The sequence below is a fragment of the Ischnura elegans genome, chromosome 11 (assembly GCF_921293095.1).
Source record: "Ischnura elegans chromosome 11, ioIscEleg1.1, whole genome shotgun sequence".
NCBI lineage: Eukaryota > Metazoa > Arthropoda > Insecta > Odonata > Coenagrionidae > Ischnura > Ischnura elegans.
In genome coordinates, this window is record NC_060256.1 from 89,539,150 (window position 1) to 89,554,330 (window position 15,181).

The 15,181-nt window shown below is 38.5% G+C and overlaps 1 protein-coding gene across 1 annotated transcript; it reads right to left on the reverse strand.

Annotated features, from left to right (window-relative positions):
• Positions 1–1,352: 1,352 nt before the first annotated feature.
• LOC124168525 (CLIP domain-containing serine protease 2-like) lies at positions 1,353–13,568 on the reverse strand. Its single transcript, XM_046546853.1, has 8 exons — positions 13,495–13,568; positions 13,377–13,408; positions 13,180–13,244; positions 10,323–10,691; positions 9,343–9,442; positions 5,721–5,926; positions 4,716–4,817; positions 1,353–3,165 (listed from the first exon to the last, which is right to left on the reverse strand). Exons 2-8 carry the CDS (start codon positions 13,406–13,408, stop codon positions 2,855–2,857), a joined length of 1,185 nt encoding a protein of 394 aa, XP_046402809.1. The 5' UTR covers positions 13,495–13,568; the 3' UTR covers positions 1,353–2,854.
• Positions 13,569–15,181: the final 1,613 nt, after the last annotated feature.

Consider the following 15,181-nt stretch of genomic DNA (forward strand, 5'->3'; position numbering starts at 1 on the left):
TTGGTGCAAATCGTTGAGGATCGGCTTTCTAGACACTATCGTGGTAATTAATAATTGCTTATGAATTGGAATCATTGGATTAATCAGCAGGTTTAAAAAAATTCTTGAGAAATGTACTAAAATGAATATGGGGTATGCAAGCAAACCTTTCATGTCAATTTTCATTCAACAATTCAACTTTTTATCATGGGGAGAATGCTATGTGAAAAAAGTAATTTTCTTGTGTATCCTCGAAAAATTGTATATTTTTGATTCATAATTGCGTTGTCACATCAGAATTATGTATAGTAGTAGTTTTTTACTGGCAGGTCTCTGTGAGTTAAACACTGAAAAAATGTCCTCAAACATCATTTTTATTTTTAACAAATTTTAAATTTATTATATATGCGAGTTACAGAAAGCGAACACATTGCATTGAAGCCATTTCCAGATGTTTTCACGGCGTTTGTACTTAACACCACTCATCAATCCCGCTTAGCTAGTCTTTTTTTATCGCGAATACTAATTTGTTTTAAACTCACGCTGTAATCACGAAATTTTCAGAGCATATACAGAGTAAAATTATATCACCAAAATTTAACCCTGGATAACTGATTCTAATCGGAACCATGATTACTAATGATATTTCGGTCCAAAACATATTTAAAATACAGAAAATTTGAGCCAAGCGCTCCGATTGGCCGCGAGTTTGCCTTGTTGCCGGATGCCTAGGTTACTTCGCGTTTTTGCGGTAGTCAGAGTATTCGAAGTCATGAGTTGTCCAGAGCATTTAACAATAGGGCACTCGCGGCCAATCGGAGCGCTTGCCTCAAAGTTTCTGTAGTTTAAAAATTGTGCGTTTTCGACCTAATGCCTCATTCACATTACGATTGTTCCAGCGATTGTCGGAACTATCGTGCATTCACACGACGACGGTTAAAACCTGTGCTGCCCTCTAGTGCTGACATCTAAAGTGAACGGGAAATTGACGGTTAGCAAAGCTGTTGAGGAATGCAGGGACAAGATATTACTGTGTTCAACGTGTATTTACCGAATAATTTTTCTTCCGCCCATATTCTTCCTTCCTTGGAAAAATCCATGAAAAAAATAAAGCTTCACGAGCTTTTCGTATTTCTCTTGCCGCTTCCGTTTCCGGTCTCCCAGTGCCTAACCATCGTAAAGTGGCAACGTTCGTAACTACGTGAACTATTGTCAGGACATGCATTCACACGGCTAGTTCGGCCAACCATCGTTGGGACGATCGCTCGGACAATCGTAATGTGAACGAGGCATAAATGTCATTAGTAATTTTGGTTCGGATTCGCATCAGTTCTCCGGGGTTAAAATTTCGTCACTCAATTTTACTCCACCTGTACAGTAGACCGTTTCCAAAATTTGTTTGTGCCTCAAATTTGAAAATTTCACCCTGTATTTTCCTTCACGTATCATCGTAACAATATTGCCCTATGGATAACTATTTTCATCACTAAATTTACTCATATGAGAGTAAATGTTTAAAAGTAATATCTTATATTTAGAGTATTCTCTATAATACCGTACCAGTGAAATTTCTCTAAGTACCGGCAATCATTTTGAAGTATGTAGGTTTTTAATCGTAAATGAGGTAATATATGCTCTTTACATCTGGCGATTAAATGCCAACACTTGATATCTTTATTTTTGGGGTTGAAACTGCATAAATATTTGTTCGTAAAGTGGAGGAAATGCTAAAATGTCTAATAATGACGGCACAAATTCGTCCTTGCCTTGCAATGCACTGGACAATCAGAGCAGGACATGATCATGGCTTAATGCCTGTTTACAGGTGAAATGAGCAATGCCTTAAAAGTAGGCAGAACTTAATGTGAGACTCCAGTACCCATTCTTAAGTGAAAAATCGTTCATATAAGAAGATAGTGTGGGGTTTCATCCATTTTGAATTAACGGTGAAATCAGCATGAACTTTTTGGGGCGCGCAGTGTTGTAGTTATTTCTTTCATACGCTTTTTATCCTTGTTTTACAAACTCAAACTTTGAATCATGGAAGAATACATATCCAGTTGAAAAATAACAGGGATATAGTGATATGGATTTTAAACTCCGGAAAAAGACAACTAGACAGCTGAGAAACTGCTCAAATCCATTTCAATACAAATTGTGCGGCGTTTTGCCGTTAGGTTTAGAGAAGTATGATGGATGACGTCGGGTAAGTACGCACGTATGAAATCATTTCAGGCTTTACGTGTTTTAAATGCGAAATATTTGTGATAAAATATAAAAAATCAAAAGGTAATTCCCGCGTTTTTAATTTAAAACTCCATTACCGATCATGGTTTCGACATTCTATGTCATTAATTTCACCACCTTGAAAATGACGTAGTGTTGAAAGCATGGTCAGAAGTGGAGTAGTATATTTAAGTGTGGGAATCACAATTTTTTGTTTATATTTTATCATGTTTGTTTCATTTTATCATTTTAATTTGTTTATTTTTTTGTTTATAACTACGCGTTAATTTTTTTTATGAACGCCCCAGAGCCATTGAGCTATTCTGTTTAATTATTATTTCTCTAATTTAACAACTGCATTGAGTTGTATTTAAATTACTACTACAACGGGCGTCCCGAAAATTTCATGCCGATTTCCCCATTTATTCCCAATGGAACAAACCCCACGGTAATTTTTCAAATATTTCGGCCATGTTTCACGCTAACTTTTTCTATGAGCGAATTTTTCATTTAAGAATGGGCACTGGACTCTCACGCTAAATGATAAATTCAATTTTTGCTACTTTTTCTGATAAAAAGGTCTTAATTAACGAAGTGGGAAATCGTGACGGTCTTCAGGTACTCTTCTTGCCGATGTATTGAGCCCTCTTTAAGGCTCCATATTGTCTAGAATCCACTTCATGAAGTGCCCGACCCGCGTGTAAACCCCAGGTTTCTGCTCGGAATCGCAATCCAGGGGTCCATATGACAATATCCCGTGCAGAATGTTACGTCGTGCTTTTAGATCGTGGACTTTAAGCGGTCCCCCGGAGTCTACGGAGCAAGTTGCCCTTCCAGCGGCGTCTCCGGCGCATATCTGGCTCATCTCTGAAATGGGAACCACATCCTCGAACTGCTGGGCGCACCGCGAATGCGACACCACTGGCACGTTCCACTTCCGGAGCACCGCGGAAGGAGCCTCTGCAAGTGAAAACTCACACTGAGGAAATTACGTCACTTGTTTGTTCCTAAAATGACACTTGGAATCAGTGGCGTATACAGGGTGTTTCAGGAGGAATTTGAAAATACTTCAGGAGGTGATAGGGGAGACTGTTTTAATAATTTTTGTCCATAAGCATGGGGTCGCAACTCATAGTTACTGAGCTATGGCAGCAGAAAAAAAAGTTTTTGGATGCACTTTGCGATTACCATGAAAACAGTTTTTCTTGAATATCCATCGTTTTCGGTATAAATGCTCATGTTTTTTTTTACGTTATAATTAAGGTTGCACGAAAATGTGCGATTATAGTTGTCGGTAACTATTAATATTTGAGCTTTGAAGTGATAGTACAATGATAGTACTAAAGTAATAACAAATTAAATGAGAGCTTTGCGCGAGTATCAACATTACCATTGTGCAATCACACCCATTTTGAGATTGTTTCAGAAACTTGCTTATTTAATTGCGACTGATTTGAAGAATATATAAGATTCGACAACAATCAAGAACTAAAATATATGTTGAGAGGGAAGGAGGGCAGAAAGAAGGAGGGATTTAATTTTTCTATATTTATAATTCACGAAATCTTAATAAGAGAATGAAACAACTTGCACTATTTTCACACAAAAAATCTGTATAACGTGTCTATACGTTTCGATAGACTGTAGCATCATCATATTGGTCTTTCTGTATACTTATATAAAATTTTGACTTCCATTCCTCTGATAGCACAAATTAGAAGATAAGAAATGCATTCTCTGCACAAGAAATTTAAAATCCTTCCGGCTCTGACAACTTCGTGACATCATAATTGGGGTTCCTGGCAACGGTTTTTAATGAATTAGGAGGACATATAATTGAGTACTTTTCACTATGTTGATATTCCATGAAGTTTCGCATAGGTCAAATCAAATTCACCGATATAAAATCAAAAGGGCAACGAAATTCGGTAGTCTTGTTTTTCTATAACGGCTGCACCACGTGTACCTACAAATGACACCTCAACGAATCTTTTAGCTCAAATACATGACCTGCTCCGGGTTTTTCAACAAAGTGAAAAACTTGTTTCTTGGTGCCTAAATGCAGTGATATATACCGAAATAGTTCTTAATTGTTCTCGAATCCAATCGATTCATCACGCTAGCCACACATAATCATAAGGAAGAGAATAGGGCATAAACATAAAATAATATCAGGGTAATGAAGAAACAAGTTTCAAATGCAATGTGTAGTCAAGACAAACAAAATGGAGAAATGAGGATGATGTACTCTCGATAGAAATGGATCAATTACCGAAAGTAGAACGGAATATTCAGAGTAATTTCTCTTGTTTTTTTTTCAACAGAAATTTTCCTCAAAATATGTAGGTGGTAAGTTATGTTATTGCTAATTAACTTTTCCACGAAAATAGTTCAGTGCAATACGAAGACAATTTTTGGAAATAACCGGATGGGTGATAGTATAAACAATACAGTTTAAATAGGGAAATAGGACGTCTCTCTTAAACGTCAAACGGTACCGTGATACTTACTCGACCATAAACTTCCCCAGCCGGATACTTCAACATTTTTGCCGATCAGATCTTCCGTCTGCTGCGCCAATCCCACTGGCATACAAATAGGGCGAACAGCTTCTGAAATGCGAAGAGTGTATAAAAAATCTATCCTACAAAATTTCTGGTCAAAATTGAATACTTCTGTATTACCTTTAGCGTTGGCACGTTTTATTATGAAAAAATAAATAAAACAATCTACTTAACTAAAAGGTCATGGTTCGATTCCCGAGCAAAATTATTTTTACTCATGGCGATTAATTTTAATGCCATTGCCATAAAAATAAGTAGTGCCTATTAAATAGGATAATTTCCGACTTCACCTCTATGGTGGTGTTAGACTAATGTAGGAAAATAACATGAAGTAGGGAAAATATATCACGAAATTGTTTCGAATTAAGGATGTTAAATTAAGATAACTGTAATTTCACCCATATTTTCCACACATTATGTTGTTCACAACAGCTTTTTATTAAACTTCAATGCAGTAATTTGGAAACTCTGATGATAATGATATATCTAGTTACTTAAGTATACGCGCATATCTCAATTCTGTAGCGGCTGCTCACATAGCCCAATTACCCATTCACAACACTTGCATGCATTTGGACTGTATGAATAATTTTTATGATTGATGGCTTTCCATGTGAAGCTTTTTAGAAAGGGAAAATAAAAAAATAGTATTTATAAGCTTCACTTCCGAATTTAAATAGGGACTACCTAGGTTCCATCGCCTGAATGTATAACTCTGTTATTTAACCCGAGATGTGCCTATTGAAATCGGCTAATGCCTAGTGAACTATAGAAATTATTAAATTTATTTTCCATGAGTAATGCTTGCTAAAAAATCAATGAATTGTTGCGTGTTTCATCCATATTGTGGGTCATTTTTTTATGACACCACTCATATGGATTCATATATATCTTATGAGTCGTATCGCATGTACTTTTCACGCATGCGTACATCATGGACTTGAAATTTACCGTCAGTGAAGTTGATTGGTCTGGAAAGCCTGATCAGCCCGATGTCGTTATGTGAATCTGGCCATCCGATGAAATGCGGATGGACAACCACTTTCTCAACGGCTATATCTTGAGGGGCTGGTGAACAGTATTTTAATTCTCCCATGTAATCATCTTCACAGTCGATTGGAGATGTCAAATTGTATTCACCAATTCTTACAGATATTCTGAAATACAAAAAAATAATTTAGAAAGAATTAATGAATGCAGTGGGATATATACATCGATCACTAAAATTTTTTAGACCTTTTCACCAATTCTTCTACGGTCGAGTTTGATAGTTTGAAAACACAAATTTTAACCGCTCCTTTATCCGTTTTCTACATTTACATACAATCTAAATTCTGTGTCCTGTCACGTAACTAACTTTTGGGGATATGGCCACATCCAAGCGCAATGGGTTGATGGGAGGCCTTACCAGTCCATGAAGTTCTTCCCTGAAAGGGTTCACTAATAGGGTAGTTTCCTTCATCAAAGAAAGCGAAAGGCATTGATTACGATTCCTTACCCACCATTAGTGTATTCATAATATACAAATTATGTATTTGGTGTTAGAAATACCAGTTTAAACGAATGGCAATCGATTTTAACCTCATTTGAAAAAGGCCAGATTGGCGCCCATGCGATGCCACTCCACGAGACGTAACAGGGACCTAGTTTCTATAAGAGTAGATAGGATTTTTACATCGTCAGAGATTACCAATGCATGCATGAGGCACAGAGCTCAAAGGAACATCTCTTAATAATCACTTATTAAAACTGCCTGTGGTCGGAAAGTTTCCTTCGTATGATAGGGTATTAATAATCCTTATTTAAGCCAAGCGCTACGAGCTAGCATGGTACTCAGCTACCTGCTAGCATCCTGCGTCGTATCAGCGGTCAAAGCCTCGCCCCAAGGTCACCTCACTTGCTGCAGCGGGAACCAGAACGACGTCACACGGACTTTTCCCAACATTCATACTTAGCCGTCGCGTTTTCGCGCGCTTGAAAATTTTCACTTTTCATTTAATCGCGAAAAATAGGTATCGTCATTTAAAAATCTAAAAGCGTGAAATACGTACTCCAGGAGTAATAATCTTTTGATTTAGGAAATAAAAAAATAATAGGAAATCACCCTATTGTTCAGCACGATTCACGCTGTCATTTTTTATGCCCCTTCCGAATGATCGCTCCAATGATGGCGGAAAAATGATCGTTTCACGCAATAATTGTTCGAGATGTCTCAAGAGATGGGAATCCCATCCCTTTTCCCATCACCCGGCACTTCCTCTTTTCCGTCCCTGAAACCATCGCTGGTACCAAGGGGACTGCATTGACGAGGCCCAATTCCATACGACAGAAGTTTGATTTCTCTTACCACTGCGGTTTATTTCAGCTTTCAAAAATGTCCGCAGCGTGGTGATGAGTGCAATGCGATCCACTTTTTTTCAATGTTTAGCAGTATAATGTTTGTAAATGCGAGGAATAGCATTGAAGAGTTATGCATTTAATAAATAATATCATCATGAATGTAAATTTCGGTTTACACCCCAAATTTTAACAGTAGCGAATACAGAAAACATTCAAGGGGGGGGGGGCGCAAAATGTATTTTGAGCTACCTATACTTTAATCGTAATGAAAAATAATCAAGTTACACGTAATATTAAAGAAAGTATGATTTAAACTGATTATACACACGCACAACAATGCCCTCTTATGATATAAAAAAATTACAATTGCGGTTCGGCAATGTTCGGCTAAGCGGGCGGCCCCGTAAGTGTGGGGCGCCCCCCCCCCCCCCCCACATGTATCCGCCACTGGATTTTACCTTATTTCCCCGCGAAACTCGGAACTTATTGTCCGTCAGCGACGGGAGTGGCGAATTTCGCAAACTCATTCACATGCGCGGTGGGCGACTATACATTATGAGGAATACTTGACGATCTTCTATCGCAATATCCGTGGTTGGTACCGTCTTTGAGCCAATCAGAATGCGGCCGCTAAACAGCGATCGTGACGCTAAGCTTGGCTTTTAATTAAATGACAGTTGTATTATAAATACGAAAAGTGACGGAAATAAGCGATGAATAAAGGGATGGTGGGAATGACCGTATCGTTCAGAAAATGATGGGTCGAGCTATCACTCATTTGGTCCATGAAAACCTATCGATGGAGTTATCACTCAGAAGGACAGAAAAAATTATTATTCGATTCAGGCTTCATAATTAGAAGAGGCGCACCTCGAAGAAGAGGGAGGCCCCCCTTCATTGCTCCCTTCAAACCCTCTAGGATGGGGTCTCACCAAATAGGGTAGTTTCCTTCACCAAAGAAAGCGAAAAGCATTGATTGCGATTCGTTACCCACCATTAGTGTAATCATAATAAACAAATTATTTGGTTTTAGAAATGCCAGTTTAGACGAATGGCAATGATCAATTTTATCCTCATTTGAAAAAGGCCAGATTGGCGACCATGCGATGCCACTCCACGTGACGTCACAGGGACCTAGTTTCTTTATGAGTAGATAGGAGTTTTACGTCGTCTGAGATTACCAATGCATGCATGAGGCACAGAGCTTAAAGGAACATCTCTTAATAATCACTAATTAAAACTGCCTGTGGTCGGAAAGTTTCCTTCGTATGATAGGGTATTAATAATCCTTATTTAAGCCAAGCGCTACGAGCTAGTATGGTACTCTGCTACCTGCTAGCATCCTGCGTCGTATCAGCGGTCAAAGCCTCGCCCCAAGGTCACCTCACTGCTGCAGCGGGAACCAGAACGACGTCGCACGGACTTTTCCCAGCATTCATACTTAGCCGTCGCGTTTTCGCGCGCTTGAAAATTTTCACTTGTAATTTAATCGCGATAAATAGATATCGTCATTTAAAACCTAAAAGCGTGAAATACGTTCTCCAGGAGTAATAATCTTTCGATTTAGGCAATAAAAAAATAATAGGAAACCACCCTATTCTCTTTATCCCTAATACGTATTTCGTCCTTTCATAATAGGGCCCCCTATTGTTATGCTCTGAAGGATGGGCAACAAAAATAGGGAGGCTCCCCTCACTACCCCTCAATTCACTCCTCTACAATGCGGCCTCACCATAACCCTTTTCTCCACAATTCCTAATCTATGGAACTTTTAAAATGTTGGCAATTAAAACCGTTCATTGGCATCGATTCAGCATTTGAATCCGCTATAGAAATTAAGTAGTTACCTAATCAAGGTAATGAGGTAATGAGGAAGTGCTGAGAAGAATGGGATTATAGAGAAGTCTTCTAAAAACCACAAGGAAAATACAGGACAACTTAGTTGGCCTTATTACGAGGCATATTTGCCTGATGAAAACATTCATTCGAGGAATAGTGGAAGGGAAGAATAGCGAGGGACGGCTCCGAAGGAGTTACGTAGGACAGGTGATAAAGGATGTGAACGAGCAGAAATACGTGGCTATGAAAATAATAGCGGATAGGAGAGAGGAATGGAGAACTACGTCAAACCGATCTTATGATTGTTGAATAATAATGAATGACGATGACCTAATAAAGGAAATAAATGCTTAACACTTGCTCCTTTTTTGGGGCAAATACAAAATATACTTACACAGAGCTATTCCTCGGTAGGCCAATCACGCAATGCGCCGCCGTTATGACGTATCGGTCGCTGATTATGGCTCCTCCGCATCGGAAGGGCGATCCCGTCTCTGGAAAGAAGAAAATAATGGGTGGTGGAAAATCTGAACTATCAGGTAAAACCAAAATTGTTCATATCAAGAGTAGGATGTATTGATTTATCCCGATGCATACATTTTGTTTTTTTCGTACCCGCAATGACTAACAATATTATAAATACGAAAAGTGACAGAATAAGCGATGAATAAAGGGATCTAAACCAAACCAAATTAACCAATTAATAAACCAAATAAACCAAACCAAATAATTTCAGGTGCGTTCAACATTTCACTGCAACACATGTGAGAGTTTTCATCCGCATCCCATGTAGTCCGGGTTCAAATCCCGGCGGTGGTAGAGATTTTTTAGAGGCTGCCCGATCCCCTCTTGAATGCTTCGTGGAGGACATTTCAAACACTCCGTCCGTCGGATGGGAAGTTAAGCCGTGGTCTCTTTGGAGGCTTTCGTTAATAGCAGGCAAATACCGACGCCGGGTTTCTTCCCTCAATATCCTTCCCTTATGGTGGATGACCTTAGTAGTCGGTTGCTTCCTCAAAATACCAATTGGTAATAATAACTGGTTAAATAAGCTATTAAACGAAATACTGTTCTTCTTATCGTGGTGAATTCTTTTTTTTTTAACTACATTTAAACAATGGTGCTGTAGATGCTGATGAACTTTTGCTTATGGTCTTAATGATAAAGAAAACCCTCAACACCTCTTAATCTGGAAGTTGCCATGGAGAAAACAATAATGTGAGAAGTTGTCGATTTGGACAGGGGAAGAAATAGAACGCAGAATTCCACATATTTGTTCGGAAAATCTTCCAAAGAAAATAAATAAAGAAACATAATAAATTGTAAGTAGTGGTCTGGAAATTAATGCAATCGCTGCTTAATACGACAACTTACTGACGGAATATTCCAGCAGTGCCATCCACGGGAGTTCCGTCAAGTGGACGTTCCCGACCACTTGATTCCAGTACTCGGGTCCGCATATGTCCGTTCTCAAAAGTGCGAGATTTGGGTGATGAGTAACGTCGTGGGTTACCAGTGGTCTCAGGGCCGAAACGTTCGCCGTCTTGTTGCCCGATGGACAGCACACCAATGGATGGAAACCCCTGAAACCGCACCGTGATCTCCTCAGGAAATCCATCGCCTCTTGTGGTATTGGTTTGACCTTCAGCGTCCTGAGGATTGCTTCGCAGTCCGAAAGGTCAATGCAGGTCCCTTCATCTTCCACTGGGTTTATGCACCTGTCCCCCGGGTTCAGAGCGTAGCCTGCGGAAATAATAAATAATAAGAGGTGCTTTCAAGTTCTAAGGCCTCCGATTTTTATCTCCGGAATGAAAATGAATAGGAACATTTGTATTGTTTTAAAATGATTGAGCACTTTTTATATATGACCGAGATGGCTGACCTACGGGACAGATGGAACACTTTCTACAGCATCTAGAATGAGAACTGTTTTAGTACATGAAGTGAAGACGTTTTCCTTCCACGAACAGCGTGGAATCATTCGTTTTCTTCATTTCTGATTTCGCATTCTGCATTCCTGGTGAGACGCCAATTGAAATTCATCGACAGTTTAAGGGGACATGTGGTGATGACGCTATAGAAATTACGTCCATGGTACGACAGTTTAACGAAGGCAGAACATCGAGTGACAATTAACCAAAGCAATCTAGGTGATTTTCCAGTGGTCAAAACAGACCCCCAAAGAAGCCGCGGCCATTGAAGCAAGGCGTCGGCATCGTGAAAAATGTGTAATTCTGCAGGGATATTACAATGAGAAGTTACACCAGTTTCATAGTTTTCGGGTGAATAATCAGTTAAGAAAAAAATCGCAAGCCTTAGAACATGTATGCACCTTGTGTTTCTTTTTAGAAATTATTTATTTTCAAAATCACTTTTGAAGTTCACTCGCAATAGCCAGCGAGGTTGTGGAGAAAACGTACTTCCTGTGACGTAAAGATGTGGATAAAGATAAAGTGCTTTCGAAAATATATCGAAAATTTAGATATCATAAGATCAAAAAAATACGCATCCTAAAATTTATCGATAAAGTTAATGGTAACACCGTTATCTTATTTGTCACTTTCCTCACTGGTTTGTCAAAAAAATACAATTTTACAGTGTAAGTAAATTTTGTTTAATAAAAAACATGGCTCCAATGAAAGATATCAAGCCTCTCGAAAAAATGCGATGAATAAAGGAATAGAACAAAAATAGGTGAATGAAAAGTATGTCAACATTATAATAATTGATCCTAGAATATAGTTTTTTGACTTGGATTAAGGTACTGCTAGGAAACCTTGCAAAAAATTTGCATACAGAAATGAGTTGCATCAAACTTGAAAAATTCGATAACTCGGCGGTGCCTCAGTAAAATTAATAAAGCCATATAGAAATAATAAAAGCGTTATTTCTGTGACTCTTTAGTATATTTCTACATCCATATTACTCACATATTACTCTTCAAAGAACACGTCAAGGAAGAAAATTCTCATCATTATATAATCAGGCTAACTTTTGAATTAATTTGTTTGCTGAAGAAAAGGCGTGCACATTTTAGGTACTTTAGTATTAAGTTAATTACGACTATGCGTAGATTACTCTCATTGGCATCTCTAAGAGGAAAAATAGGAGCTCTATTCCATATCGTAATAACAACAAAAACTAAATTCTATACATACTTATTGAAAAAGTTTTCAATCGAGGTGTTCTATGAAGTGAAAAAATCTGATGCAGAAACATGTGACGCTTTTAACGTGTCGGGCTATCATACTTCATCCTAAATTATTTATCAATGAGAGTGACAATACACTTTTATCACATGGAGAAATGATTTGCCGTATTTATTCCATCAATCAATCGAGGTATGGCCAGTGAAATTAATGTTCACTATAAAGAAACCTTAGGTTTATTTTCCCGTAAAGGAACGAAAATAAATTATATTCCCTCTACAAATAAATGATTATTTAATATTTTATGAAGCCCATAAAATGTTAATTTCTTTAGAGAGCTTCCTTTCCCTCACGAAATATCTCGGTTATGCAATTACGAATCCTAACTCTATTGTTAGAATTGGATACCTTTCATTGTTATACGTATTCCGTAGCCCGAAGGAATTTCTACCGATGCCGGCTGTGAATGACCCATCTGTTCGATCGACGCCAAATGCAGCTTTTTTATAATCCACCAAGGCGCTATTCTTGAAGGGTTAATCTTCTCACAACCCATGAAATCTATGACAGTATACTTTTGTTTATATTGTTTCATTTTCGCGTATTATTCAGTTAAACGTTTGTAGCCTACCTCATCCTAAGAATTCCATTCATTTTGTCGTGTTTCCTCAATTACCAATTATAGTATTGATTCATGGGAAACATTCTCTTGAATATGCTCCGCGAATAATTTCCTCGTTTTCGTCCTGCATAATTATCGTACATTCCTTACTCCAGGTCAAGGCCTTCCCTCCCTATACTGAATTCATTGCCGGATAATATTGATCCGTTTTTTTGCTCTTAAACTCATTTATCAATCTCATCATGTCCCATTCTCTGGCGAATAAATAAACCTCTTTCTCTAATCTCCCATTGTGCGTGTCTTCCATTTTCGTTCTTTACTATTTTTAGCCTGTATTCTTCATTTTGAGTGCTTACGTTTATGTTCCGTGTTTGTGACTGCGTCACCGTCAATTGAAAGAACTGCTGGTTGTGAATTCTTACTTTAATAAATTAATTAGTTACATTAAAAAATAACTCACCATTTTGAAGCCGTAGAATTAGAAGCAGAATCGTGGCCAGGAAATCCATGAGGCGAAGATGGCTCCTGAAAGAAAAAGTGGACATAGAAACAATTGTCGATGGATTTCCTAAATTTAGTTCTCGTGAAACTTGGGCGTTACTGCACATTTTTAGAATTTTTTATGATAAAGCTAGTCAAAAATATGTCGGAAATTACCTCCAAGACGGTCCTCGAGTGAGGGACATCATCTGAAAGAGGAAATATTGCTTATAAAGTGGTCCTCGGTTGAAATATATCCAATAAGGAAGACGCTGAAATAATGAATTAATAATACTTTTGTGTATTATCTTAAAACTCGCGATTTTCTTTCGTGTGCCAGTGTTTCGAAGATGCGGCTTCTGAAGAGTCCGGTCAGCGTAATCTCCAACCCTCATCCTCATCCGTGGAGCTGAGACACTTCCCCACTCCCCTACAAACTCCCCCTTCCTACAGAACAACCCGCCTTACCCCCTCCACTCAACGTTCATTTACCGTAACCTTCGCAATACTGGTTTTCACCGTATCCGCTAGTTGACATTTTTTTAATATCGAATATGGGGGACTAAAAATCAGTCATATGGACTTGAATTTCAATGGTATATCTTTTTAAATTGGATTAAAGCGGTGATAATTCATAATTGAGGAAGTTCTAAAGGCCTGTTTACGCGATACATTAACACGCACGAGTTAATGTCTGTTTGCGTGAATGATTTTTGTGGACCGGAACGGAACATGTACGAATGCATGGACCAATTTAGAACAGGTTCTATTTTCTGTGCATGCATTCGCACAAGTTGGGTGGTTACACGGTGCATTTTCGCGTTCATTCCCGCGTTCATACATTTAGACATTAACCTGTACGTGTTAATGTACCGTGTAAAGAGGCCTTAAGAAGAGTGGTAGAAAAGTGAAGTCTTCTAAAAATCTTAAGCAAAAGACGGGACATTTTAGTTGGCCACATTATGAGACATGATGGCCTGATGAAAACAATCGTAGGAGGACAGGTGGAAGGGAGAAAGGGCATGGGAGGGCCCCGATTGAGTTACATAGGACGGGTTGTAAAGGATGCAAAAGAGAAGAAATACGTCGCTATGAAAATGATAGCGGATAGGAGAGAAGAATGGAGAGCTGCGTCAAACCAATCTTAGAAGGGATATGTGAGTACTCGAAAATTGGAGTCCAGTCGAGTAGTTGGTACTCGACTCGAGCGTTTCGATTAGCATTACGAATGTCGAGTCGAGTCGAATAGTTACGGTCACAGAGCTTCTGAGGCTAGTAGGCCCAGCAATCTGCCGACAGGAAGCACTATCATGAAACTCATGTAATAATACAATTTTCAAAGCCGATAAGTCATACTAATGCCTTGTCCTGGTAGTTTCAGCTTGCTGTATACACTATAGTTGTCGACGTGCGCGCCGAATACCTTTACGTCAGCCGCGGTGGCCGATCGTCTTCCGACCCGGCGCACAGTGGTCCGAAATCGGTAAAAGGTGGAATAAAGTCCAAAATTATGTGGGGATAGAGACTTGAAACTTAGCGCAAATAATCATAAATGATTACTAGATGTAGATTTATATGCCATTTTACATAAATACGACCCTATAGTGGGCAAAACATGACCAACTTTTCAATACCACGCGCGTTCTCGTTTGTCCTCGAAAATATTTGAATCTATCCAGGTGGTGTTGCGTTGGTATGATTTTTATGGAATAAAAAACGCAATATTTCTTTGACCTGGTGCTTTGCCTATACTTTCAATGACTTTTGAAGATTTTTGCTCGCATCTATCTGGTTTTACAACGCAAAATGGCCGACCCATTTTTCACGTGAAATTTGACGTAAAGTAGTAGTAGGAGATCTTTCGTTTACGAAAAATATAACTCGGAAAATTTAAACCACAATATAAAGTAGAGATTTATAAAGAGTACTAAGTAGAAATCTTGGAAAAAAACGTTTGCAACGAAGGAAGTGAGAGCGATTTT